This window comes from Choloepus didactylus, chromosome 2 (genome assembly GCF_015220235.1).
Source record: "Choloepus didactylus isolate mChoDid1 chromosome 2, mChoDid1.pri, whole genome shotgun sequence".
NCBI classification, from domain to species: Eukaryota; Metazoa; Chordata; class Mammalia; order Pilosa; family Megalonychidae; genus Choloepus; species Choloepus didactylus.
The window spans coordinates 217,219,756-217,246,662 of record NC_051308.1 but is presented as its reverse complement, the minus strand read 5'-3'; the positions used below and the strand labels follow the sequence as shown (position 1 = coordinate 217,246,662).

General features: G+C 56.1%; 1 protein-coding gene across 3 annotated transcripts; it reads left to right on the top strand.

Annotated features, from left to right (window-relative positions):
* The first annotated feature begins 339 nt into the window (after positions 1 to 339).
* On the top strand, positions 340 to 26,749 carry KIAA1522 (KIAA1522 ortholog). Of its 3 annotated transcripts, XM_037827829.1 has the most exons (8): positions 9,129 to 9,214; positions 14,966 to 14,970; positions 20,104 to 20,274; positions 20,359 to 20,414; positions 20,560 to 20,683; positions 21,289 to 21,405; positions 21,497 to 24,043; positions 24,503 to 26,749. In XM_037827829.1, exons 1-8 carry the CDS (start codon positions 9,129 to 9,131, stop codon positions 24,523 to 24,525), a joined length of 3,129 nt encoding a protein of 1,042 aa, XP_037683757.1. In that variant the 3' UTR covers positions 24,526 to 26,749. The 3 variants fall into 3 exon arrangements, with proteins under 3 accessions (XP_037683755.1, XP_037683757.1, XP_037683756.1); XM_037827827.1 differs by lacking the exons at positions 9,129 to 9,214; positions 14,966 to 14,970 and adding an exon at positions 340 to 740; XM_037827828.1 differs by lacking the exons at positions 9,129 to 9,214; positions 14,966 to 14,970 and adding an exon at positions 18,110 to 18,235.
* The last annotated feature ends 158 nt before the right edge of the window (positions 26,750 to 26,907 follow it).

The following is a 26,907-nucleotide window of genomic DNA, read 5'->3' as shown; positions in this document are numbered from 1 at the left end:
AGACCAAACCCAGGACACCAAGCTCTCCTGGGATTCAACCCCAGAATTTCTCTTCCCCTCCCGGGAGCCTGCCCCAGTACCGCCCTCTTCCGGGCCGAACCCCGTGTAGTGCCCCTCAGGGACCGAACCCAGCGCCGCCCCCCCCACACGTCCCCTGGGTCTCTGGACCAGACCTCGTCCTCTCCCAGCCCCAGCCCAGGACCCGAGGAGGAGGAGGCGGGGAGCGGCAGGCGGCAGCACAGCTCCCGCCCCGCGGCCGCTCCCTCGTCTGGCTCCTTCCCCCCCGGCCGGCCTCCGCGCCCCGCCCGCCGCCGGCCCGGCCCCTCCCGCGCCCCTCCCGCGCCGCTCCCGCCGCCCGCACCCTCCTCGCTAGCTCTGCCTCCGCCGCCCAAACTTTTCTCCGGGAGCGTCTCCCCCGCGGCGGCCGCTCGTCCGCCTGCCGCCGCCGCCCCCGCCGCATGGGCGCCGCGCCGCAGGGGGCCTGACCCCCGCCGCCAGGTCCGCCGCCAGCGCCATGGCGGCCCGCGCGCCCCCCGCCGCACCTGCGGCCGAGGAGCCGGGGGGCCCCCCGCGCAGGAAGAAGTCCCGCTCGGGCGCGTCCGGCCTCCGCCGTGCCTTCAGCTGGTTGCGGGGCAAGCGGCGCAAGAAGAAGGCGGCAGGGGCTGAGGGTGCCGAACCGAACGCCCCCAAGGCCAAGAAGGCGGACGACAAGGCCAAGAGGGCCAAGGGCAAGGGCCGAGGTAAGGCGGCCGGGCACCTGGGCTGCGCGCTGGGCGGTGCCGAGGGTGCGGCCACGGCGGCCCCGCTGGGGGTCCCGAGCGTGTTGGAGGCGGCGACCCCCTAGGCGCTGGTGCTGCAGGAGCGATGGGCCAAGGGTTCAGCCCAAGCACCCCAGTCCTGCACCGCCACCCCAGAGCTTACCACTCTGAGGGGAGGGGACCCCGGCTGGGCAGGGATCCCTGGTTTCAGCAGGAAGTGCTGGCCGTCTGACCGGTGGGCGGTGAGGCGATTCCCCCCTCCCCCAGGTTCGCCCGTGTCCTGCTGTCTGCTGAGTCAGGGGGCTGGAGACTTGACTCTGGCCTGGGGCCAATGGGAGAGGCCGGTGGCCCTGGAGCTCTCTGGGTCTGGTGGGAGTCCCTCTGGGTCAGGAAGGTCAACTTCACTCTAGAGGGGTTTCAGCCCTCTAGGTGGGTGTGGGTTTCCAGTCCCACAAAGGACCCAGCTGGGAGCACACAATGCTTTAGGTTCTTAACAGTGTTAGCTTTTCCCACCTGCTCCCCCTCCCACTCACCTGGGCCAAACTGCAAACATTCATTTCCTGAGGTGGTGAGCTCACGGACAGGAACCAACCAAGCGCCCTTCCCAACAGTCCTTCCAGCAGGTAGAATCCACAAAAAATGCCTGTGTGGAAGTGTAGTTACAGATGGGGAAACTGAGGCCCGAGTTAACTGGAGAGGCTGAACCTGGGCTGGAGTGGGGACATGGAGGAATTAGCAGTTGTGTTTTTTTCTGTCAGTCTCTGGCCTGATGAATAGGCAGCCTGAGGGCAGGGGAGGCTGAGCTGGCCCTTCCCTGCCCGGGTCACTTTTCTTTTGGCCACTTGCTTGGTTTTTCCTTCTGTTCCCATTTCATTTCCCGTTTGGGGCTGAGGGGAGGAGGGCCTGAGGCTCAGCAAGAGGGTGGGGCTCCCTTGGGGCTTGGTGTCCCCCCAAGTCTACCTGTCTACCCTTCTGCTGCGGTGCTGGAGGTGAGGAAATGGCGGTGTGTGCAGGCTCATCCCGTCCGCCTGTGTTTACCCTCCCAGTGTCCTTTAACCACCTCTTCCGGAGGAGAATTAGAAGGAAAACTTGAGGGATCAGGAATTGGGTGAAAGAGTCTCTTGTGTGATTGCATCTGGCCCCTTCTTCCTTTTGGATACGGGCCCTGCTCCCCTGCGGCCCAGCCACAAGTAGAAGTCAGGGTGCTGGGGCTGGGGTGGCTGGCCCTCAGTGGGGTTTGGGTGAGGTGTTGCCAAGGGTTCTGCAGGTCCCACAGGGCATGGAATCTGTCCCAGGGCTGCCTCACTAGTGTTCTGTCTGAAGACACCCCCATCTCACTCCAGAGGTAATGGGTCAGAATTGCAGCAGGATGGATTGTGTTCAGACTGTCAGGATTGGCAGGCAGAAGGCTAGTGGTATAGGCAGGGCAGTAGACCCTTTTTCCCTGGGAGACCAGCCTGGAGGCAGGGGGCTGGAAAAGCTGACCCTGAAGGTCCCTATTCCAACAGCCTGGATTTGGGGTCATTGGGTCAGTGGCCAGGCCTCCCTCCACCCTGTGCCTGGTATCAGGTGGCACTGGGCTTTCCAGGCAGCAAGTCAGCCTGATTTGAGCCCACGTGTGTGAGCAACACCTCCCTGCTCCTAGCTGTTGTTTCCCTGGGTCTGGGGATGGCCCCAGGTATGACTGGAGGAAGTCTTGCTCCATTCTGTTCCAGCCTCCCATTATTCCAATTGTTTCCTTGTCACCCACCCAGCCCAACTTCTCTGTTTATTAAGAGAAATAAATCTGATCTCTCTAATCTCTGCTGGCACTGCTGGCCAGGGAGGGGAAGCCCAAAAAAGCCTTAACTCTTTCTGGGGAGAATGTCCAGAATAGAGATTGGGGAGGTGGAGGGAAGGGATAAACCGAAAATTCCTGGAAATTCAGGGGCCTTTGCAGGGGGGAGGTCATTATCTCCCCCATCCCAAGCTCTGAACCAAAGGCCCAAGGGATGTGCAGTTAGTTCTAGATGCCTCTGTCGGACTCCTCCACTCCAAAGATGGGAAGACTTAGCTTGGAATACAGTTTTCAGCTCTTGTCTCTCAAGACTCCTCTGCTCCTCTTACCACCCTGAATATATTTAGAAGACAGGAAATCGCACATTTACTGATTATTCTGAATGTGTCAGGTGCCCTGTATCCATTATCTCTTTTGATCCCAATTAGAGATTAAAAACAAAAAAGTTGAGGTTCAGGGTGAGTAAGTGGTTGACTTGCCCAAGCTGGGATTTAAACCCATGTCATCTGCCTCCAAAACTGGTACTGCTTTTATGACCAGTACTGGTTATAAAACTAGTACTGTTTTGACTTTCCCTCAGACATGGAACAGAGGGCTTAATGGTTGTTCTTCATCCAACCCATTCCACAGATGGGAATATGCCCAGAGAAGTAAGGTAATTTGATAGAGAAGATGAGTATCAGAGTCAGGCAAATGGGAGTTTAAATCCTGGTTCAGCCACTGGCAAGCCCTGTGACACTGGGCGAGTCACCTCCTTCCTGTAGGGTCACTGATTCTGTTGCTGTCTCTTGGGGAAGAGAGGGTACCTTCTCTCAGGGGTGACCCTCTGGCTGGACATTGCCTGGATGGATCTGGGACCTCTTTGTCTCTCCAAGATGCTCACAAGAGAGGAGATAGAAGTTAAATGAAAGTGAACTTACCCTGGGAATGCGAGGGGTTGCTATTATTGCATTTATAAGTGTAATCACCTGAGCTCCAAGGACCCTATGGGAAGAGGAGTGGGCTCTGAGGCTGATAGAACACTTTTGCTGCCCTGGTCTTTCCCCTCTCAAGCCTTGTGACACAGGCAGCCTCCTAACCCCTCCAAGCCTCAGTTTCCTTATCTGTAAATCCTGGCCATACAGGGTGTTTCAAGGATGAAATGAGGTAACAGATATGCAAGGGGTTTGTGAGCTGTGAAGCACGGTCCAGATGGTAGCAGGTTTCTGCTGTCACGTTGCTGAGGACTTGAGCATTTGTGAAGTTCTTCCTGACCAGTGTTTGGAGAACTGCACACTTGGTTACCCGTCGGATACCTGTGATGGTTATTAGTGAGTGGGGATCAAAGAAAGTGCAGTCTTATCTTTGTCCAATGGTAGAACATAAGAAAAAATAAAAACAAAACAGGAATCCATGTTCTCCAGAAATATCAGCTGGACTCGAGACAAATGTATGGGGAGGAAGTGTTTCTGGGACAGATGCCAGGACTGGACAGCCTGGTATATAATCAGGGAAGCCTTTCTGGAGGAGGTGAGCAGTGTGGAAGGGTCCTGGCTAATTTGAAAGAGAAGTAACATGAAGGCTGCTATGGCCTGGCCAGGCATTTTCTTGAATGTCTTTTCTTGTCCTCATGATCACCTGAGAGGTAGGTAGTGACCACCATTTATATGTGAGAAAATAGGCCCAGGGGGTGCAAGTAAGTTGTTCAGGGTCACTCAGGTTCATTCATTTGAAAAGGCAGCGTTCTCTACCGTATAGTGCCAGGCAAGTGTCAAGGTGATGAGTGTACCTGGGGACAGGACAGGCAAGGTCCCCGCCCACCTGGAAGTGGTGCTCACAGCGTGGCAGTGCAGAGTCAGCTTGCAAAGGCTACATTCTCCAAACATAATAACATGATGTCACATATGTTTCTGACTATGGGGAGGGGTCATCGCTGTGGAGTCTTTGACAAGACAAGCTTTGGGGAAGGGTAGTCATCTCTCCCAAGGGTTTCTCTCTTGGGCAGTGGGCAGTAGCTGGGGGACTGGGACTGGGGATGGCTCTGATGCTGAGAATTCAGAAACAGGTGGCCCGCGTGTGGCCTCTCTCCACCCTGCCAGACCCAGTGCACATAACACCATGAGCTCACCTCTGGCCTGGGGTGGTAGATAGACGCCTGAGTTTGAGCACAGCCCCTATGTTGACGGAGGGGGGGGGGTGTTAATGGCTTCTGAGACCCTTGTAGTTCTAGGAGTCTATGGGCTTGAGAATGGAGGAGCAGGCTGCTAGGGGCTGGGGGCTGAGCAAGGGTGGGAGCTATACCAAGACTTTGGGACCCACTGCCTGGATGTCATAGGGAAGAGGGTAAGGAGAGTCCAGTATGAATGACGCCGTCTCTCTGTGCTGAGGAAGGGGCCTGTGTGGCTGTAGAGTGAAGCAAGGACCTACAGGCACTTTGCTTCTCTGAGGTCAGCACGGTGTCTCCTGCTAAGTGGCAGCTACTAGGACGTGTTTGCCTTTCAACTAAACACATGCCACTGCATGTGCTCTACTTCCGGGCCCAGGGTGTGTTTCTCTTCACTATTCTATCCAGTGAACTACAAATCCTTCAAGGCCCAATGTCTGGATAACCAGACATTGAAGTAATGAAGGGTTAGGAAGGGTGATGAAAGAGGAAGCACAGTGACTCCTGGGGCATCAGGGGAGGCTTCCCTGAGGAAGTGGCATTTGAGCTAAAATTGAGGGATGAGAGGAAGCTGGGGTTGAGAGTGCCTGCAGTCCTGGAATCAGGCAAAGCAACTGTTAGCGGCCAGCAGCCAGCCGGCCATCTGGGGTTCTGTGGGCTACGAGGATTGCTGTATTGCACTCTTCTACGGCAGGAACAGGGTTGACTGTCTCTTCCCTCTGTTCTGCCCAGCACTAGGCCTGGCACTAAATGGCTTTGGTAGATAGGTAGGTGGGTGATCTGAGCTGGAACCCCAGAGCATGGGCATCTCTGAATCCTGGATGCCCTCACAGCACATACAGATGGGCAACTGAGGCCCAGGGGAGAAGGTGACTTCCCAAGGTCACACAGCTAGCCAGCATCAGAGGCAGAGCCGGAGGCCCACACCTGCCAGGCCGGCCTCGGCTTCCTCACTCCTTTGTGCAGATGGAAAATCCTGTCCCAGAGAGGTGCCTCTGTGTGGGGGGTGTGGGGGATGGGGGGGAAGGGGGTGTGTGTGTACTGTGGGAAGAGATGAGCAGGAAGTGAGTCTAAGAGAGCCCCCCCCCCCACATACCTTCAGGGCTCATTCCAGCTGCTCACATCCTACCGTTCTCCTGGAAATTCCCCTTGGGCCTGGGAGGAGCACTCAGTTGGGGGCGTGCCTACTCCCTATCCTGTCCCCCCAGCTGCAGTCCCAGCAGCTGGGTCTGCTGAACTAGGATGGCTGAACCCTGTGGCCAGAAGAATCTTGACTCCATTGTCAGCAGAGGCCAGAGGGAGAGCCCTCCTCACCCACACTGCCCTTTGGAAAAACCCCTTCCCCCCAAACCCTCAGAGCGTCTCAAGCTGCGCATGACCTGTCACATGTTAAAGAAAACTAATGAGAGGAAGGCATTGGTGTGTTGTCTGGGCCACAGAGTGGACATGGCAGGGTTGGGGGGAGCGGGTGTACCCACCTCCACCTTCCATCTGCAGGCTCCAAGGCCACCTCCAGCTCCTTGGCTGACCTGGGGAAGGAAGTAGGTGGTGGAAGCAGCTTCCTGGGGCAGGAGGGGTGAAATCCCCCATCATTGTACCTCGCGGTACTGTATGCTCCTGCGCTCCACTACCTGTGGCTAAGTGCATGACTCCCCAGAGGCTCCTGGTGGCGTCAGCACAAGGCGGGCCTCCCTGCCTGCCTAGGACACCCTCTCCTTCCAAGCCTCACCAGGGGAGGACTTCACCACCATTCCCTAAGAGGGGCCACATGGCACTCAAGCCCAGTGCTGCGGTTCTAGAAGTTCTGGCCCATATGCCTTTCTTACCACCTACTTCTCACCAGCCCTACCTCAGGCTCTCCCAGCATCCTGGAGCAAGCACAGTTTTGTAGGGAAATATGTAGGACTAGGAGAGTGCCCTGGTTGCTCCTGCTTGTACCTCTTCACCATCTCCACTAGTATGCAAGTGCCACCATCACCACTTTCATCAGTACATAGGCACCACCATCACCACCTCCACCAATTTCCATTTAACACATATAGTGCACCTACTGTGTGCCAGACACTATGGGGAGCCTGGGGTTATGAATAGAAATGAAACAGTCACTGCCACTGAGAAGTTTGTTTTCTGGTTGGAAAGGCAGATACCAAAACAAATCAACCCTTTCAATGTCTCAAGGCAAGTGCTGGGATGGTGGTACATGGGGAGCTAGGGAGTGCTGAGCCCATCCTGGGAGTAAATGGAGAAATGGTCATGTAGTCGGATAATCATGGGACAGTGTGATCAGTACTCACTGTGTCAGAGGGCAGTACTCATGGCTGTGGGAGCACAGGGAACTGAGCAGGGGGAGGAATGGGTGCAAGAAGATTTCATTGAGCAGGACCTTGAGGGTTGAAAATGAATCTGCCAAGCAAAGGTGGAGGAATGCAGGCAGAGGAAAACAGCATGCCGAAAGGCCTGGAAGTGTTCACTGGGAAGCGGCAAGCAGTATTGTGTGGCTGGAGCTCAGAGGATGAAAGGGGTTTTGTGGGAGATGAGACTGAAATCGTGGGCAGGGACAGATCATGCAAGGCCTCCTGTGAAGGCTGAGGCACCGCAGCTCTTTGCATATCTGTAAATTCATGCCAAGACTTGGACTTGAACGTGGCTGTTCCCTCCGTACCCCCACACCACGTGAACCCTTTATGGCTCTCAGTTTCCCTGTCTATAGATTAAGGGAATTGCAATTAGCAGATCTCTTGAGGTCTCTTCCAGCTTTGGCACTAGGATTTTCTTCTCTATGTAATGGGGAGACTGGTGCACCCAACTTGCACCTCATGCCTAATAATTATTTTCTGGATGGATGAATTAAATACCGGCCCTCAGGGAGTACACTGTTATCAACCTCAGATCAGACTCTTAGCAAGAGAGGGCTTCAGAGAAGGGTCAGGATCAGCTTTGATGGTCTCGCTTTGCAGGGAGGGGACAGGCGTCATGGAGCCACTGGGCATAAGAGGCACCATAGGTAGTGGAGGGGCTTGCCCAGGTGGCAGAAATGAAGGGCAACATGGGGACTAGAACAGAGGGTTCTGGACTCCCAGCCCAGTGCTCTCTCCACTACACCACTCTGTCCCTAGTTGGAGAGACAGGGCAGAATCCAGTAAAGGTGAGTCACTGCCCAGCCGGTGGGGTCCTGGACAGGTCCCTAGGCCCAACAACACCTGGGGCGACACACAGGTGAGAGCCTGGGGCAGCCTGGAAGGCTTTCAGAAGAGGTGAGACTTGACCTGTGTTATAAAAAACAAATGGAGACGAATGAGGAGAATGCAGCTCCACAGATGCACAGATATGAGTGGTTTTACATATATTTACCTACATGCTCCATCACACACACTCTCCCCAAATGTAGATACAGGCATAGTTGCCCAAGAAACAATTGCACAACAAAAGCACATACAATGTCACAATCATAGACAAACGTATTTACACATACATGCACATAAGCAGACTGTTACACAAATATACAAAAGTCAATGACATTCGTCTTATTTTGAGAGTCACAGTTATATAGGCAGATATACAAAAGCACATACCCAAACATATGGAAACAGACTCCATTAGATACAGCCACATACAGATGAGTACACAGAGAAACCCGTATGTTCAAATCACATATACATACACAGGTACACAATTACATAGGCACATTCATGTCCACAATTACAAATGCACAATTTTATGCCCTCCTTCACGGTCATGTTGAGATGTGAATAAGCTGGAGGGGTCTCATGGAGCAGTGGCTATTGGAATTGGTCTGGGTTTGAGTCCTGGCTCTGTAGCTTCAGCAAGTCAGTTCACTTTATGGAGCCTCAATTTCCCTATCTGTAAATGGAAATGATCAAAGCAGCTACCTTATAGAATTGTGCTGATGAAATGAAGTAATGCATGAAAGCATTACTGGCACATAGGAAAATGCTAAATAAAAGGGTACGACTATTATTTTTGACACCATTACTGCAGAAATACAGTCGGATAGATACATTTGTACACACAGGCACCTGACACTCACGCATTGGTGACTGTGGGCCCTAGCAGCAGAGGGGCTACGGAGCCCTGCCTGGCCATCCAGGCCCCTGGACTGGGAGAGCGGACGACCCCGTCTGTCCCACCTGGAGGGGCCGGGGCCTTTCCCGGAGAGCTCTGGGCGGAGCGGCTCAGCAGGTCTCCCAGGTCCCTGGTTGGAGGTGGGGGCGGAGCCTACGGGACGCGCGCCAGGCCCCGCCCCTCCTCCGGGCCCGCCCCTGGCCCGGCCATTGGTCGCAGAGCCCGGGGGCGGGGCCGAGCTGGGGCTGGGGGCGCCGGCGGTGGCCGCCCGCGCGTGCTGCTGCCTCCCTCCCCGGGCTGCGGGCCGGCTGGGCAGCCTGGGCAGGCTGGGCCGCGCTGGGTTCCCGCGCCGGCCTCGGCGCCCGCCATGGGCAACTCACACCACAAGAGGAAGGCCCCCAACAGCCCCCGGGTCCGCAGCTTCTGGCGGTTCGGGCGCTTGGCGAAGCGGCCGTGCAGGTAGGGGCCGGGTGGGGGCGGGAGGAGGGTCTCCAGAGGCAGCCGCTCCCTCCTTTGCTGCTGCCCCCTCCCGGGGCACGCTGGGTGTGAGTGTGGGGGGCCAGGAATTTCCGCACAGACCCCACCCCTCACGCGCACAGTGATACATACGTACACACGAATACCCATGGACGGGTACACGGATATGTTCACAGCTTACACAGTCACACACAACGCCCACTCAGACATTCGGACATGCAGACACAAAATCACATACACAGTCACACCACCCACACTCCCGCACCATCGCTGCAGGTCTCACAGATCCTGAGACACAGGTACATATACCTATGCGTACTGTTTACACAGCACGCAGACTGCACGCGCAGATTCAGACACAGGCACACAAATCGTGCACACACATCATGTGGGCACAGTGTGCCCAGCGTCTTAGACACACACATGTACACACAGGTTCACAAATGCACAACCACCCAGGCTCACAAGACTCAAAGACAGACCCTAAGTACTTGTACACACACCGTCACTTGTTCCCCAGGCTCTAGCCCCCAACAGGCAGAAAGTTTGCAGGAGGGAGGGAGACAAAGGTGGAGGGAGAAGCAGGAAACCGGAGGTCGCAGGAGGCTGGAGGCAGGGGGCCGCCTCCATCTGGCGCGATCGGGAGTCGGACTGGTTCTCTGGGCTCTTTCCCCACCCCAGGCCCGCCGGCCGCCCCCCCCCCCCCTGCGGTCGCCGCCGCATCTTCCCTTTCAGTGCAGCCACCGAACTGGAACGCAGCTTCACCGGCGTGCTGCGGAATCCCTCCGCGGGTCACGTTTCCAATCCCCAAGTGGGGAGAATGGGGAGGGCTTCCCACACCGGGGCTGGAGGACGGGGCTCCTCATTTCTGTTCCAGCGGATGCGGCAACTCGGGGTATCCCCGGGAGCTGAAGGAGGGGCCATGGAGGGTGCCTTGCCTGGCCCCCTCCCCTGGGAATCCAGGGATGGGGGAGGGGCTGGTGGTAGATCTGCACTCCATTATCCATCCCCACCTCTCCCAAGATAGGGGGTCTCACAGAGAGGCCGGTACCCTAGGGATACCTGCTGGTCTGGGGGAATGAGGGAAGCCTGGAAGAGGTGAGGTGGGGGAGCCCCCTGCTGCGGTGGGAGAATCCACCAGTGTCTTCCCAGGATGGCTCACATTCCTAGAGGTTCAGAACCGAGCCTGATTATCTCATCCCTCCAAGCAGGGGGCAATGGAAAGAGCCTGGGCTGGGAATTAGGGTCCCTGGGTTCTCAGTGTGGCTCTGGCATGGGTTCTGGCGACCTTGAGCAGATCACTTTCCTTTCTCTGGACCTGTCTGTCTCCCCCCCCGGGCCTGTCTGAAATGAGGGGGCTTTGCTTGGGCCACTTCTCAGGACCCTCATGTTCTAGTGTGTGAGGGTTCTTGGTACCTCAGCTGAGAATGAAGAGACTGAGGTCCAGAGAATGGGGGGCTTGCCCAAGGTCATTTGCCTGTGGTGATTTGAGGAATAATAATAGTAAAAATAACAACAGGGAAAGGGCTAATTAAAGTTCAGGTAAGCCCTCTGAGGATTTTGCAGAAGGTGGGTGTTGAGAGCCCTGAGGACCTTCTAGTACTCTCCTTGTCCCAGATCCTGAAGTCCTGAAATCTGCGATATGCTTGCCTGCCTCTCCTACCAGAATCTGCACTGAGGGGCAGGGTTGGGGCTCTTATTCACCCTCTCGTGGTCCCTCTGATCTGATGGTTTCCTGAGAAGCAACTGTGGGCTCGGACTACTTGTGACCATTTGTGGTGGAGGAGAAAGACGATAAGAGGCTGTGTTTAGTCTCCTGGCCTCTGGCCCTCAGAAGGTGAGGAGGGTCCTCATACTGCAGCCCGGGGCCTCTAGCAACCCCATGTTCCTCCACCCCTGCTGCAACTCAGGGGTCAACCAGGCTTTGAGATGTTCCAAAAAAAACCACACACACACAAAAAACAAAACAGAAAGCAACGTCAAGACAACACAGAAGTAAGAGTGGAAACTGGGGAATATTCTAGACTATATATCAAAAGGCCTCTGGGTTGAGGCTGGCTTTAGAAAACTGAGGAGTTTGGGCCTTTGGTCTTTGAAGTAACTGTGGGATTGGAATTAGTGCTGAACTGTTGATTAAATGAGAGCACGTGGCTGGGGATGTGTTTCAGCTGCAGCGTACAGTTGTGAGTGAAGTCATGGAGTTGAGACCTAGGGTGGAGGTTGGAAAGAAAAGTAGTGGTGGTTCCTTCCTTGTGCCTGGGGGGAAAAGAGGTACCATTGTGAATGCAGACTACCATCCATTTCGTTGTACTTGCGCTGAGGATTCTAAGGCCTCTTTGGGCTCAGTTTCTGTGGTCACAGGCCCAGGGGTGGGAATTTGGGGCTTGAGTACTACCCATTTGATTAGTCTGTGAGAGGATGAGGGAGAGAATGCATGTTGGGCAGGGAGGGCTGGCGTGTACAGGCCATAGGAAGCCATTGAAGGTGTTTGAGCAAGGGAGGGGCCCACAAAAGTAGTGTGTTAGGGAGGTGGCTGCAGGGGGGGGGGCAGGTGCAGGCAGGATAGGTTGGTGGGGAGCAGGGTGTTGAGAGTGGAGGCTCAGAGAACAGTGGAGGCTGTTGCAGTAATCTAGGGGAGAGGTGATGAGGTGAGGGCTGGGACCAGGCTGGAGGCTGTAGGAGTGGAGAGGTGGCAGCTACGGAGACGAAGTGGAGAAGGTCGCAGAATTGATAGGATCTGGGATTGATCAAATGTTGGCAGTAAGGACGAGAGAGGTCTGTGAAGGCTCTCCTTGAGACTGCTCGGCTGAGGGATGGTAGCAGATAATGATAATAATAGGCACTTTCCATTTGTTAGCCAGGCCTATGCTATGCTCTTTACATGGACTAATTATTTGTCCTCTAATAGCCCAACAAGCCAGAAGCAATAATTCTCCCCATTTTACAGACGAGGAACCTGGAGCTCAGAGAAGTGAAGTCACTTGCCCAAGGTCACACAGCAAGGAGGTGGGAGAATTGAGATTCAAACCCAAGCCATTCAGATTCCAAAGCCTGTGCCCTTAACCAGTGTAAGGGTATATGGTTTTCATTTTATGACTGAGGGGCCTACAGTCCTGCTGGGCAAAGAAAGCCTCAGGCTTTGGAAGATTTGGACTCTATAGGGAGCATAGTGGAAGGAAGGGGAGGAGCAGGGGTTGATGAGCAAGAGTTGAAGACCCCACTGGCTTAGAGAGGGAACAAGTGGGAGGTGACAGGGGGAAACCAGGTTGGTTAGTTGGCTCAAATGCCCTTGGAGGATAGAGAAGGGTGAGGGTGGACGGGGAGAGGCTGACTCCTAGAACACACTGGAACCTGCTTGGATTGTTGGCCTTGGTTCTCAGGGATACAACCAAACCCTTCCCTCTCCAGGCCAGCTGGGTGCTTCTTCCTGGGCTGGTGGGGTGAATGGTGGAGGATGTAAATTGGGACCCCAGGATGGGCACTGCCCATCCTGCCCCCTTCTGTTCCCACGCAGTGTGCTGCCAACTTTACACACGTGGCCCTCCTTGAGGTATGGTTTGTTCCTGTCTTGCAGTTGGGAGAATGAGGCTTAGTGAGAGGAAGGGACTACTCGGTGGAGTCCAGCCACTTGCAGTTCTTTTCATCCCTCCCTCTGTCTCTGGACCTGGAGAGCTTAGGGTTTTTGGTAGATTCCACAGCTGGGAGAAGGTCCCTCCACCCCAGCTTGTCCTACGTCTCCACCCCTTTCCTGGGGGGAGACTTGTGATCAGCTGTGTATCCGGACTTGCTTGTGGGAGCCCTGAGCTCCTGGGCTGGCAGATAAGGGGCTGGCCCAGCCCTCACTGGTGTGACAGATCCAAGATAAGCTGAACCCTCTTGCTGCCCCAGGCCCTGGCCCAAAGTGAGGAACCACTGCCCTGTTTCCAGGGGCAGAGTAGTTCCTGCTGAGGGATCCTCAGATCGTTTCTCCAACCTTCCCACCTCACAAATGAGGAAACAGGCCCAGAAAAGGGCAGTGCCTGGCTCAAGATCATCCTGCAATCAAGGAGCAGCTAGAACTTGAACCTAGGATGCCTGACTCCCAGGGTAGTGCTCCCCCCACTTTACACCCTTAGGAATATCTGACCTGGGCCAGCAATCCCCTTTGCTCCCACAGGGGCTTAGGGCTGTGATAGGAGGGAGGTCACTGAGGAGATAGGGAGAGGTAGATTAAGTGTTCCTTGTCAGATCTTATCTTAATGGTCCTTAACTCCACTTGAGATTCAAGGAGAGCTCTGGAAGTGGGCTGTAGAGGGGGCCTCTGGTGGCATGGAAGAACACGGTTTTGCAGCTAGTCAGAGCTTGGCTCACATCCTGACTCTGCATTTACTAGCTGTGTGGCCTTGGGCAAGTCACTGACCCTTGGGGAACAACTCTGTGTGGCAAAGAAGATTTATTGAGACCGTGAGTGTTTCAATCAAAGGTGCTCAATAAATGCTAGTTTATTATCGTTAACATTGCAAGTGGAAAGGCAGAAGGCACTAAGAGGGCCCTTCACCTACTTCCACACCCTGGAGAGGCAGAGGCTCCCTCTGATTACAACACTTTGCGTTTTACGCTTGGTTGCATGGCTTCCTTCAGCTTTCCTCAGCAGTCTGTGAAGTGGGTTTTGTCCCACTTTACAGATGAGGAGACCGAGGTCGAGAGGCTGATTCATCCGCCCAGGCCCTGGGATCCAGATGACCTGATTTCTAGCCCTGTCCTCTCTAGATTTTATTGTGGCTGCCTCTCTGGCATCCATAAAATGGGGATAATCATGCCTCGAAGGAACAAAGGAAAGGGCTTTGGAAAGTCAGAATTGCACTCTGGCCAAAAGGGATTATTATGTCATTGTCAGGAGCAGATTCTCCTCAGGAGACTCATTATGACATTTATTAATATTGTAGCTAATTCCTCTTGTGCCGTTACTGTTCCTGGGGCACCCAGCAGTCTAGGATCCTCCCCTCCCTGTGCCGGGCACTCCCTGCCCCCCAATATTTACTTTAGAACCGGCCTGTCCGCTCTGCCAGTGGGGTGGGGCTTGACACTAAGGCAGGAAGGAGAGGGATTCCCCTTCTGGGGGGTGGGGTGCAGTGCTTGCCCCTCTTTGGACAGGAGCTGAGGCCATGACCCCCCTTCCCTTTAATTTCCCCAGACTCATGACCACCAAGGCTGTTTGGAGTGAGACCCAAGTTTGAATCCGGTCTCAGGCACTTCGGGCCTGGGTGACCTTGAGCAAGTCACTTTCCCTTGAGCCTCCTGGTGCTCATTTGTAAAAAGGGGACTTCACAGGTACCTTTCAGGTGCTCTGTGAGACAGAAGAGAAAGTGTTTGGGTTATGCTAATTTCCTTTGTCCTACCTCTGTGAGAATAAAATCCACGTACACTTTGCATTCTGCTCCTGCCTCTTGAGTTTGTGACCTTGGGAAGCCCTGGCCCTCTCTTCAGGCCTTCTTTGCCCACCTGGGCAGTGAGATGTTGAGACTGAGGATTTTTGAACTCCTTAGAGTTCTGGCTGCTGGGCTGGCCAGAGGCAGTCAAGACAGGAGTCGGGGCCGGGGGGCCGGGGCAGGCCCAGGCCCAGGCCCAGAGGTTCCAGCGTCTGAGCGCGGCCACCTGGGCAGCTGTGCCCTCCCTCCTCATTCCTCTCCCCTGAGTCAGGCCTGGCAGGCTGTGGGCGCGCCGCCCCTGCCCCTTGTTCTAGAATAGGGCAGGTTGAGGCCTCACCCGGTGGAGGAGGGTGCCAAGACGGTGAGTGCGCCTGCGCACCAATATGTGTGGCGTTGGGGGGCGTGGGCTCCTTTCCCCACGCCTCCTCTCCCCGGGCTCAGGAAAGCCCCAGAGCAGCGGGTACGCACACCTGCCTCCGTGTACACGCAGCCACCAGGCAGGGCCCTGCATGGGTCTGAGCTCATGGTGAGGAGGGCAGGGACTAAGGTGACCTGGGTGTACTTTGTGGGCGTGGTCCTGAGAGTGCCCACCTGTGGAGGTTGCCCTAGGGGGCATTCTGGAGGTGCATGCCTGTGTACTTGTCCCATTGTACTGTACCTGAGCTCACGAACTTGCTTGTGGACAGCCCTGCATGTTGGGGGGCATGGCCAGGAGCTGGGTGTCTTCTCCAATCTGGGTAGACTCCCCCCTCAGGCAGGTGGGGGAGAAGGGAAGGCTGAGGGTGGGTGGTGAGCTTCCTTTATAGCTTCAGCCCCCAGGTGCATCTCTGGACTGGGCTGGAGCAGAAAACCCTGGAACAGGGGCTCCAAGAGTGGCCTTGGGCAAGGTCCTTTACCCTCTCTCAGCCTTAGTTTCTTTCACACCCCACCTGAGACCCTGAGATTGCTAATCTGCTCTCTAAGCACTGCAGGTGTTTAGGCCTGAGACTGGGATGGCTCAGAGAAGTGGCAGAAGGCCCTGGCCAGGCTGTGGGTGGGGAGGGGGAGAAGCATTGCTGGGGCAACCAGATGATATCAAGTGTGAGGGCTTGGATCCCTCTGGGGAATATGCAACTGTGGCCCTGACTGCTAGCTGTGGGCCTGGGACCTTGGTGAGCTAATGTTCCCCCATGCAACTTAGCAGGAGCTCAGCCCTTAGTTACCCTGGTCCAGGGACAGCTGGGGGTGACTGTGTCCTGAGTGGTTAAAGCCTCCAGTTATGGAGTCAGCCAGAGCTTGGGAGGTCACCTAACTCGGAGCCTCACAGGCCTGTGATCAATTATTAGGAAAGTACCTGTCGGTAGTGGCCTCGAAGGGCTGTTGTAAGACCTGTGAGGGCGGAGAATGTGGTTTGTCCTCCACCAGCACCTGGCGTGGTGCCTGGCATGAATGAATCACCCTGGAAGGGTCGTCTGCTGCTCTTTTCTGTGTGTTTGGGACTAAGCAGGGTGGACACGTCTGGCCTGAGAGGGACAAGGGTGAAGGAAACGGTCAAGGAACCTCCTATGTGTAGGGACGATGGGGCCCCTTGGCTCTTTTTCAGCAGGGAGGTCAGGTGGGAGCTGGCACAGTCAAAAGAGCTTGGCTTCTGGATTCAGCTTGTCCTGAGGGTGAATCCTGCCCTGCCCCTTACCAGCTTTATAGTCCTTATCCTCCCTAGCCTCCATCTCCTCATCTGTAAAATGGGAATAAAATGGCTACTTAGGATTGTTGCTTAGATTTCAGGAAGACTGTGGATGTACATTATGGAGCTCCACAAATATTTGTTCTCCAGAGAGCCGGGGCTCTCCTGTCTCCAACAAGTAGGCTTGATGCTAGGGTAGGGCAGCAGATGGGGAAGGGGCTGTTGCATGGGTGCCACTGTGAATTCTTAGGTTCCTTCAGAGAGAAGGGTTCTGTGAGGGAGGGGTGTCCTCAGGTGAGTTTGGATACAGCTCTTTGTAGGTTACAGACCCTCTTTTCCATAGACTTATCTGTTCTCTTCAGAGTTGCCAGAGGGATCTTTCGAACACGGTCACTACCCAGCTTAAACCCTCAGTGACTGACCTGGGGCTCTTTGAATAAAATCCAGACTCTGCCAAGCCCTGTGGGGTCCTGCCTAGCCCGGCTCCTGTCCTCCGGTGACCCTATCACCTGCCGTTCTCTCCCTTGCTCGCCCATCTCCAGGCACTCTGGCCTCCTCTCCATTCAGGGAAACCACGGCTCCTGCCTCCAGGCCTTTGCAGGAGGCCTGGTGTTCCCTCTGTCTGGAAGGCTCTCTCCAGTACTTCCTCTGGGCTGCCTCCTTCTCATGATTAGGATCTCAATTCAGATGTCCCTTTCTTAGAGAGGCTTTCCTTGACTATTATCTAAAGGGGGGAGCCTTCCTGTCACAGTTCCTTATTTTTTCGGTCTTCACTGTTTGAAATTACATTGTTAGTTCACCTCATTCATGTATTCATCAAATATTTATTGGGCTCATAGCATGTACCAGGCACTGATTTAGGTGCTGGGGACATAATGGTGAACCAGACAAAGTTGTTCTCCATTAGGTGTAGCCCCTATACTAGCTTTATTTGCTGATTGAATGAATGGATACAACAATCTCTATAGAGAAGTTATTGGCCTTGTTTTCCAGGTGAGGTCATGACTTGTGTGTGATGGATTTGGATTGGGACCTGCGTTCCTTCCCAATCCCTCTTCCTGCACACCGCCCCCTGCCCCCAATTACCCTCACCTATGGAGGTGTTTCTTGGCTAACTCAGTTCTCCCTGACTGGTCATCTAGCACAGTCATCTAGCCACAGAATGGGGTAATGGAAGAACTTCAGGTTGAGGGAGCAGGAGGTCTGTTTACATCAAGTCCTGCCTCTGCTGTGTGACCTTGGAGAGTTCATCTGCTTCTCTGGACCTCTGATGTCACATTGCTAAAGTGGGAAGAAAGTCCTTTGGAAGGTGTGGGGCTGAACATACACAGGAGAGGTGGTTACCACCAGTCACCGTGATGGAGCTCAAAGCATCCGGCCCTGGCTTCTGGTACTGGGAAGCCCTAGGCTCCTGCCTGGCTGCTCCATTCTCTCGGCTCCTTCCCCAGGGCATACCCCCACCAGCAGGAGCGCCTGGTGGGAGGCACCATACCAAATCTAGTCTGGTGGCCTCTCCCACCCACCATCTGGTAGCTGGTAGCCTTAGCTCCGGCTCTAGAATATTTAGACCGGGACTTGGGGACTGCGTTAGTGGGCTGCTGCTGGAACTGAGTGTCTTCTGCCCTCCTGGTCATACTCCCTACCCAGGACTGACTCGGGGCCTCGCTTTCCCTCTCCCAGTCTGGGTGGTTCCTGCCCCTCCACTCCCCTTGAGAGGCGGGGCTGGCGGGTGGGCGGGGTCGGCGGCGAAGGTGGGCGGAGGACCCGGAGAGCAGCCCCTCCCCCGTCGGCCGGGCCCTGGCGAAGGTGCACCCGGCATTCCGGAGAGGTTGGGACCCCGGGGACGGCCCCGGGTGGTGCCTGCAGTCATGGTGGTATTCCTGGGCCGCCACCTCCCGGTGCTGCTCGGGCTCTTTAAGAAGAAGGGTGAGTGGGTGTGGCTGGGGGGGGAGGGGCAGGGACCCCCCGATTTGCCAGACCCTTAAATAGGAATGGGGGCAGGAAAGGGCAGTGGGGCAGGGGTGGCGGGTAGCGATGTGGCCACAGTCCCGGGTCAGCCGCCGGGCCTTTGTCCAGCTGCTTTGTTGTTGCCTTTGTCTGGGCCCGGCTGGTGCTGGGAGGATGCGGCCAGATGTCCCTGACCTTGGGAGTCTGCAGCCCTTGGCAGAGGCTGCCTCCTCCCAGGGTACCCACGCCTTACTGGGTGCAGCCCAGTAACCCACTCCAGAGAGGTCGGACGACCCCCTCCCAGGCCACCTGGGGTGTGTGTGTTTGTGGGGTGGGGGTGGGATATGGAGAGCAGAGAAGAGGGGAAGGTAATACCTATCACCCCAAGTCTGGGAGTGTGGTCAGTGAAATCATGTGTTTAGAGCTCTGGGGTGTGTGGAGAAGTTTTAGGGGGACCCACTTCTCCTAGGAAGTGGGCTTTCAGGACTGGGCTAAGACATGGGGGCCAGAGATTTTTGGGTTGGGGGTGGAGGGTAGGGGATCCCCAAGGCAGAAGGCCCCTCTGGGAACCCTGGGTTCAGTCCCAGCTCTGACTCAGATTTGCTAGGTGACCTTAGGCAAGGCTATTCCCCTTTCTGAGCCTGTTCCCCACTTGTCAAATCAGGGGATTGGGCGAGAAGATCCCCTGGGCGACCTCCTAGCTCCCACCTTGAGGAGTCCCATGGATTCCCTGGGCAGGAGCCCTGGCTCTTGAAGAATGGGCTGAGGAAGGATGAAACCAAAGCCCTGTTTCTGGGATGTGGCTCTTTAAAGGGCTTGTTTTGTTCTTGCCCCTCTGCCAGTAGCAGCCAAGGTCACGTGACCCTCCCAGAGCTCCTGCTTCTGTTGTGGGTTCCATTTGAAGGGGATTTGGGGCTGCAAAGTGCTGACACAGCCCCCACCCCCATGGGTGGGCCTGTAATAAGATCCTTTGTAATGGATCCCTGCCTCCACTGTACCAGGGGCCAGGCCCCTAGGAGAGCGGGCTACCCAGAACTGCTCCCCAAGAAAGGCTGGAGCAGCCTTGGCTGGGGGTGGGGGGAACTGGGGCCCTCTTCTCCCCTCCCCTGCCCATCCTTCCAATAAGGGGTAGCCACATGGATGAGTAGGAGACCCAAGAGGACATATCCCTGGTCTGTCCCTCCCTGCTAGATTATCTGGGAATCTGGTATGACCCTTTCTAGCCCCCACCCCTTCCCAGTTTCTCTTGGTGTCTTCTTCCTGGACCTGGGCCAAAGGTTTGTGTGGAACGAGTGGTTTGTTTTCTGTAAAATGGGACTCGGGGTCTAGAGACAAGTGAAATGTGTTTGCCACAGCTGTGTGTGTACTGGGGGTGTCTTGCATGGGCCCTGAGTCAGGTGTGGGTACACAGTTGTCTGTGTATGTGGGTATTGTTTGTGCTCATACAGAATGGGAGCTGTGGGGGTTGTGGGTATTCGTGGGGCTGGATGTGCCCTGTGTGGGCCTCTGTGTGTAGTATGGGTACACAGATGTTTGTTTGTATACAGACTGCAGCCTGTGGGTGTTTTGTGTATATAGGTGGGCTTCGTGTGCTTTGTGTGTGGTGCCTGGTCTGGGACCTTTTGTGTGGTGTGGGTACTCAGATGTGTGTACACTTGGGGATAATTTGTGCATGTTCATGGGGCTGGTGTATTGAGTGCACACCCCAGGACTGTGCGTTGTGTGTACAGACTGGGAGCTGTGGGTATTGCGTGGCTGTGCAGGGGCCTTGTGCACTCTGGGGACTGTGGGTGCTCTTGTTGGTGCCTGGGCTGGGCCTCACTTCCCTTCTTCCTCCATCCCACTAGGCTCTGCCAAGGCTGAGAGTGACAAACGTCTAAGTGCAGGGCCCAGCCAGGGGCCAGGGTCTGTGGTGGATGAGCACCAGGACAATGTCTTCTTCCCCAGCGGGCGACCACCTCACCTGGAGGAGCTACACACGCAGGCCCAGGAGGGGCTCCGTTCCCTACAGCACCAAGGTAACCCTTCCTTCCCCCCAGTGCTACCCTCTGTGCTGCCAAGGTTGGGAGCCTGGACCAACACAACCTCCTGATATCTTCCAGAAAAACAGAAGCTGAACAAGGGTGGCTGGGACCATGGAGACACCCAGAGCCTCCAGGTGAGCACTGCCCTCCAGCTCAGTTCTAAAACATCTTCTGTCTCCTGGACTGGCCCCAGGCTCCACCTTCCGACCCTGTGACTCATTTCACCCAGGGTGGTCCTGAGTCTAAAGCCAAGGCCTGACCGCCTTCTTTCCCTAATAGTCCTCCCGGACAAGGCCAGATGAAGACAGCATTTCCTTCTGCAGCCAGACCACATCCTACACTGCTGAGAGCTCCACAGCAGAGGATGCCCTCTCCATCCGCTCCGAGATGATCCAGCGCAAAGGTGTCTGCTCATCTGCTGGGGTTCCTGGGCAAGGGACAGGGTGGTGGCACCATCTGGGTCCCAGCACCTGCATTTCCCCTTTTTCCTCCTAAGCCAGCATTTCCCAAGGCTCTGGATTCAGTGAGCTCGGAAACACAGTACCCTGTGTCCTCATGGAGACTAAGGAGCCACATTAACTGCAAAGCAGGATAATTAAGGGTGGGCTCTGGAGTTCGGACACTTGGGTTTGAGGCCTGGTGTTGCTCCTTGCCAGCTGTGCGACCTTGGGCAAGTCCTTAAGTCCCTGAACTTCAGTTTGATGTTCCACAAAAATGAGGATCAGAACTTACCTTGTTGGAATGAATGTCAAGTATTCAGCATGCTGAATAGCACATAGTAAGCACTCAGTAAATGGAAATTAATTATCATTATTGACCTAGTAGAGCCTTCCAGAAGCTTTACAAGTAAAACGCCTCTAGCTTTGTTTATCCTAGCTTTGCCCAGGCCTGGCTGACTAACGAAATCCTTTTCCATGGGGCTCTTATTCATATTCTCTAAAAGTAATGCTCTGCAGAACGGTCCCAAGACATGCTCTTAACATCTTCTCTCTCCTGGGCTGGCCTCAGGCTCCACTTTCCGACCCCATGACTCATTTCCCAAATCATCTGGAAAGTCAGGTCGGCGACGGCGAGAACGGCGGAGCACAGTGTTGGGATTGCCACAGCATGTGCAGAAAGAACTCGGTGAGCCTGGTCTGGGGGGGCGGTGGAGGAGGGATGGGGGGGCCTGACCAGCACCTCTTGCTGACTCCTGCCTCCTCTCTGTCTGTCCCAGGCCTGCAGAGTGAGCGTGAGGCACCGGGGACTCCCCAGCTTCCCGGCCCCCGGGATACTGTACGCATCCCCACAGTGGATGGCCACCCTGTGCACCTGGCCTCAGGGACAGGGGCCCGGGTGTCCCTGCAGGCACTGGAGGCAGAGGCCGAGGCAGGTGCAGAGACAGAGGCCATGTTGCAGCGCCACATCGACCGCGTCTACCGGGACGACACTTTTTTTGGCCGATCTACGGGGGCCCGGCCTTCGCCATTGACCAGACCCATGTCCCTGGCAGTGCCTGGGCTGACAGGAGGGGCAGGGCCTCCAGAGCCCCTGAGTCCAGCCATGTCCATCTCGCCCCAGGCCACCTACCTGTCGAAGCTGATTCCGCATGCCGTACTGCCACCCACGGTGGATGTGGTGGCCCTGGGCCGCTGCAGCCTGCGCACACTGAGCCGCTGCAGCCTGCTCTCGGCCAGCCCAGCCTCCGTCCGCTCAGTGAGCCGCTTCTCCTCGGCCTCGAGCCCACGGCCCCGCATCCGCCACCCTTCCTCCTCCAGCGATACCTGGAGTCACTCTCAGTCCTCCGAGACCATCGTGTCTGACGGCTCCACTCTCTCCTCTAAGGGTGGCTCTGAGGGCCAGCCAGAGGGCTCCGCGGCTAGCAGTAGTGTGGTACCCCTTCCCCAGGGGGGCAGCGGGAGGGGCTCTCCTAGTGGGGGCAGCACTGCCGAGGCGTCAGACACGATCAGCATCCGGAGCAGTGGGCAGTTGTCTGGCCGGAGCGTGTCCCTGCGGAAGCTGAAGCGGCCCCCACCACCTCCCCGCCGGACCTACTCACTCCATCAGCGGGCCTCAGCAGCGCCTGATGGGCCTTTGGGGTTGCCTCCCAAGCCAGAGCGGAAGCAGCAGCCACGGCTGCCTCGGCCACCCACCACTGGTGGGTCAGAAGGGGTGGGGGCAGCACCCTGTCCACCCAGCTCAGGGGGCAGCTGGGTGCCTGGCTTGTCTCCAGGTGGCTGCCGGCGCCCCCCACGCTCCCCGGAACGGACACTCTCGCCTTCTAGCGGATACTCAAGCCAAAGTGGTACCCCTACCCTCCCTCCCAAGGTTCTGGCAGGTGCCTCTGCTTCCCCAGGCAAGGCCCAGCCCCCTAAACCAGAACGTGTCACTTCCCTTCGCTCTCCTGGGGCCTCAGTCTCCTCCTCCCTCACATCTCTGTGTTCTTCATCCTCTGACCCAGCCCCCTCAGACCGCTCTGGTCCACAGATGTCAACCCCCCTGGGTGACAGGTTTGTCATACCTCCCCACCCTAAGGTGCCTGCCCCCTTCTCTCCACCCCCATCCAAGCCCAAGGGCCCCAGTCAAGCTGCTCCTGCTCTGGCTGCCCCTGCTGTGGCTTCTGGGCCTGTCTCGACCACTGACACCAGGCCTGAGTCTCCTCCCGGTCTCCAGACATCCCCGACCCCACTGCAGGAGTCTCCCGTGGTCTCCCAAGACCAGTCACCCCCACCATCCCCACCCCCATCTTACCATCCACCCCCACCACCTTCTAAGAAGCCAGAGGTGGTTGAGGAAGCTCCGTTTACCCCAGAGGCTGCTGGGGAGCCCCTCCAGGATCCCAGCTGGCCCCCACCCCCGCCTCCTGTACCCGAGGAGCAGGACCTATCCATGGCTGATTTCCCCCCGCCCGAGGAGGCCTTTTTCTCTCTGACTGACCCTGAGCCTGCAGGTCCTTCTGAATCCCCAGAGCCTGTCAGCTCCTTGACCACTTTGCCCACAGACACTGTCTCTTCCCAGAACCAACTCTGGGGTACCCCAGGACCACCTCCTTCTAGTTCTGTTCCGGGGCTTCTGGCCAAGCTTCCTCAGAAGGAACTGGTGGGCTGCAGCAAGAGCAGTGGGGTTCCCAGAGAAGACACTGGTGCACCCCTGGTCACGCCTTCGCTCCTGCAGATGGTGCGGCTGCGCTCTGTGGGTGCTCCCACTCCAGCTCCAACTCCAGCATCAGGGCCATTGGCCCCTCAGAAGCCGCTACGAAGGTCCCTGTCAGGACGAGCCAGCCCAGTGCCTGCCCCCTCCTCAGGGCTGCATGCTGCTGTCCGACTGAAGGCCTCCGGCTTGGCTGCCAGCAAGGGCCTCGCAAGTGCCCAGCCCAGTGGACCACCTGAGGCAGAGTCTCGGCCCCCCCAGTCTCCTGCCTCTACAGCCAGCTTCATCTTCTCCAAGGGCACTAAGAAGTTGCAGCTTGAGCGGCCCATGTCACCTGAGACCCAGGCTGACCTCCAGCGGAATCTGGTGGCTGAACTTCGGAGCATCTCAGAGCAACGGCCACCTCAGGCCTCAAAGAAGTCACTTAAGGGCCCCCCTCCTGTGGCACGCAAACCGTCTGTGGGAACCCCCCCACCTGCCTCCCCCAGCTTTCCTCGGGCTGAGCCCCTTACTGCTCCTCCCACCAATGGGCTCCCTCATGCTGAGGACAGGACTAAGGGAGAGCTGGCAGAGAATGGCGGTGTCGTGCAGCTGGTGGACCTGGAGAAGAGGAAGCTAGGCTCACCTGGCTCAGGTGCAGTGGGCAGTGGTGGGGTGGGGGTCCTGTCACTCATGATGGGAAATAGGAATAGGTGAGACTGCAGAGTCGCCCACATTAGGGAGTTGCTTCTTGGATCTTTAAGACCTTTTTGGTCTTAGGATGCCTGGGAAGGGTGAACTGTTCCCTTAGATGGCTCTGGTGAAGGATCACGGTGTGTGGGGGCTTTAGTCAGACCTACTCAGTTTGAATTCCAGCTCTGCCACTTTACCGACCCTGTCCTAACCTCATGTTCCTTACAGTAAAGGCTGGGGCAGTGGTACCTATATAACTGTTGTAGAGAAGCAGTTTTTGACAGCCCAGTGCTGTCGGTGTGGTCATGCTCAGTAAATTGAGGGGGTGGGAAAAGGCCGGGTGAGGATGTGCCTGGGCCTCTCAGTGGCCAGAACCAAGCAGGGAGGGCCCCTGCTAAGTGTTACTTTTTCCCCCCCGCAGACCCACAGAGAAAGCTGGTCTGACCACCAGGCACCTCGCTGGCACTGCGGACCCATCCCAGGAACACAATCTCTCAGGGACCTGAGCAGCTCCAAGGATGAGAGGATACGGCAGACACTTAACCTAAAAGAGAGGATGCCTGCAGCCTTAACCTCCACGGCCTTTGATATTTATGCAAGCCTGGTGTTGCCCCCTGTCCTCCAAGTCATCCAGCTCTCATGCCTTTTCCCAAATGGACTCCTCTCTGGCAGCTGCCACTTCAGTCCAGGCCTTAGCCTCATCTGGAAAGAGGTAGCTGGTGGGAGTGGGTGGCTGCGCCCCCTGCTGGCCCTGAGGCCACAGAGCTGGGACAAGAACACCTCACTTTGAGTTTTTTTTTTGTTTCTTTTCATTTTTTCATGTCAGAATGAGCTCGGAATCATGCACATACTGTAGTCCAGAATCAAAAGCACTTTTGAAAAGCAGCTGCATGTCCATCCTCCAGGGCCTGTGAAGCCACATCCCAGAGGGCCTGTTTACATGGCAGCAGCCTTCATTCTATAGCTGGGACCAGTCTGTCTCCCCTTCTGCCTCCAGCCCAGTTTACTCCTTTCCTTAGTTCTTGGAGGTGGACTGGCCATTCGTTGTGTTCCCACAGTCTTCCCCAGGCTGGCAGCAGGGGCGGGGCGGTAAAATTCCAAAGCACAAAAGGTGCAGCGGGGGTTACCCTTCCTGTGCCTCAACTCACCACCAACCACCCTCCTGCCTCCCTGCTCTGCCAGGTGCTCCAAGCAGGGGACAGGAAATGGGAGACTGCCAGGGCACAAGTGGGTCAGGGAGGAAGGACTGGAGTGGGGCGCACAGGCTCTCTCTCCTCAGCTGATGAAGAGTGAAGGGAGTCATCTGAGTGGGCACCCGGCAAAGCCAAGCATCTGCCCCTGCTCACTTGATCAGGTTGGGGGTGGCAGGCACAGTACTCCCCAGGCGGAAGCCAATGGACTGCGGCAGGGCCGTGCCCCTTTCAGCTCAGCTGAGGAGGCTGAAGCGGGGGTGGGGGGGGTCTGGCAGTGCTTATTTGGGTAGTGGTCCAGACCTGGCCCCACGGACTATTCTCTGTCCTTTCTCCTTTGGTTGGCGTGTGTCCTTGCTGCAGCTGCCTCAGCACAAGTGGTTCCAGTGGGGGTGGAGAGCTGATGCTGACCGACAGAGATGGGAAGCCAAAGGTGCATTTTATCCCAAATTCTGCCCCTAGTCAGTGAGGACACCCAGTTGGCCAGGTGGCTGCGCTCCCTAGGCGTCAGCCGTTACTGATCTCTCCTCCGGTTTTAACAATCTTTCTATTTTCAGCCTGTACCACCTACTTAGGTAAGTGGCGTCCCCCATTGGCGGCTCTGCGAGGATGGCCCTAGTGTCTCACTATGCAGCAGCCTGGCTGCCACCCAGGGCCACCTATTCTTTCTCAACATCCTTTCCTTGACAGTGACTCAAGCTCAAGCCTGGCGAAGAACCCAGCTTTGAGTGTCTCTCCTCCACCAAAGACAGAGATAGACACCCCACTCCCGCCCCCACCCCCTGAACAAGAGCTGGGATCATAGGGGACTCGGCGTGCGAGCCCAGGTTCCTCTGGCCTGCTCTCTGGCTTCTTCAGTCGCTACTGTCTTCTCCCTGCAGCTATAAACCAATGTTCTTCCCATGCCCTTTGGGCAGTGGAGAGCTGCCACTGGGTGTATGTTGCACCTGCCCAGTGGGTTGGGGAAAGAGGACCATCAGTAAGCACTTCTTAGCTCAGAGCTCCTGATCTAACCCCTAGATTCCCAGGAACCAGGACTGGTCAAAGCCTCCAAAAAAGCCAAGCCCTGGCAGCAGCCTTGGAGCTGCTGGGGGTGGGAGGGAGCCCAACTTCCATGCCCTTCCCCTCCCCGCTCCTCCCAATGTTACTGCAACTCCTCATCCTCACTAAGGATCTTCTGAGCTTGTTTTCCCTCTGGGTGGGACAGAGGACAGAGGAGAAGGGAGGGTCTGGAAGAGGTAAATTCTTTTTCCTCTGGGGTAAATGAGCTTGACCTTGTGTAAATGGAGAGACCAAAAGCCTCTGATTTTTAATTTCTATAAAAATGTTAGAAATATATATATACATATATTTCTTTAAATTTTTGAGTCTTTGATATATCTATATAAACAATACATTCCCTCTGCCCTGAGTGAGACACAATGAAAATGCTCTGTATGTGTTTCATTTAAAGGTGTTAATTAAATGATTAAAACTTGGTTGTGGCTGCTGCTTCTTGACGGGGAGGGACAGGGCTATAGTCTGGGCCCATATTGAAGGGAAATTGTCCTGCCTGCTGCAAGCATCAAACCCAGAGTCAAGGTGTCTGTTATCCATCCTATTCCCTGTTCCCCCTCCCTCCCATTTACAAGGGTCA

Coding starts and splice junctions, on each gene's coding strand:
- KIAA1522 (XM_037827827.1), top strand. CDS start 515: ATGGCGGCCCGCGCGCCCCCCGCCGCACCTGCGGCCGAGGAGCCGGGG. Junction 741..20,103: donor GGCCAAGGGCAAGGGCCGAG/GTAAGGCGGCCG, acceptor CCATCCCACTAG/GCTCTGCCAAGGCTGAGAGT. Junction 21,406..21,496: donor GCATGTGCAGAAAGAACTCG/GTGAGCCTGGTC, acceptor TGTCTGTCCCAG/GCCTGCAGAGTGAGCGTGAG.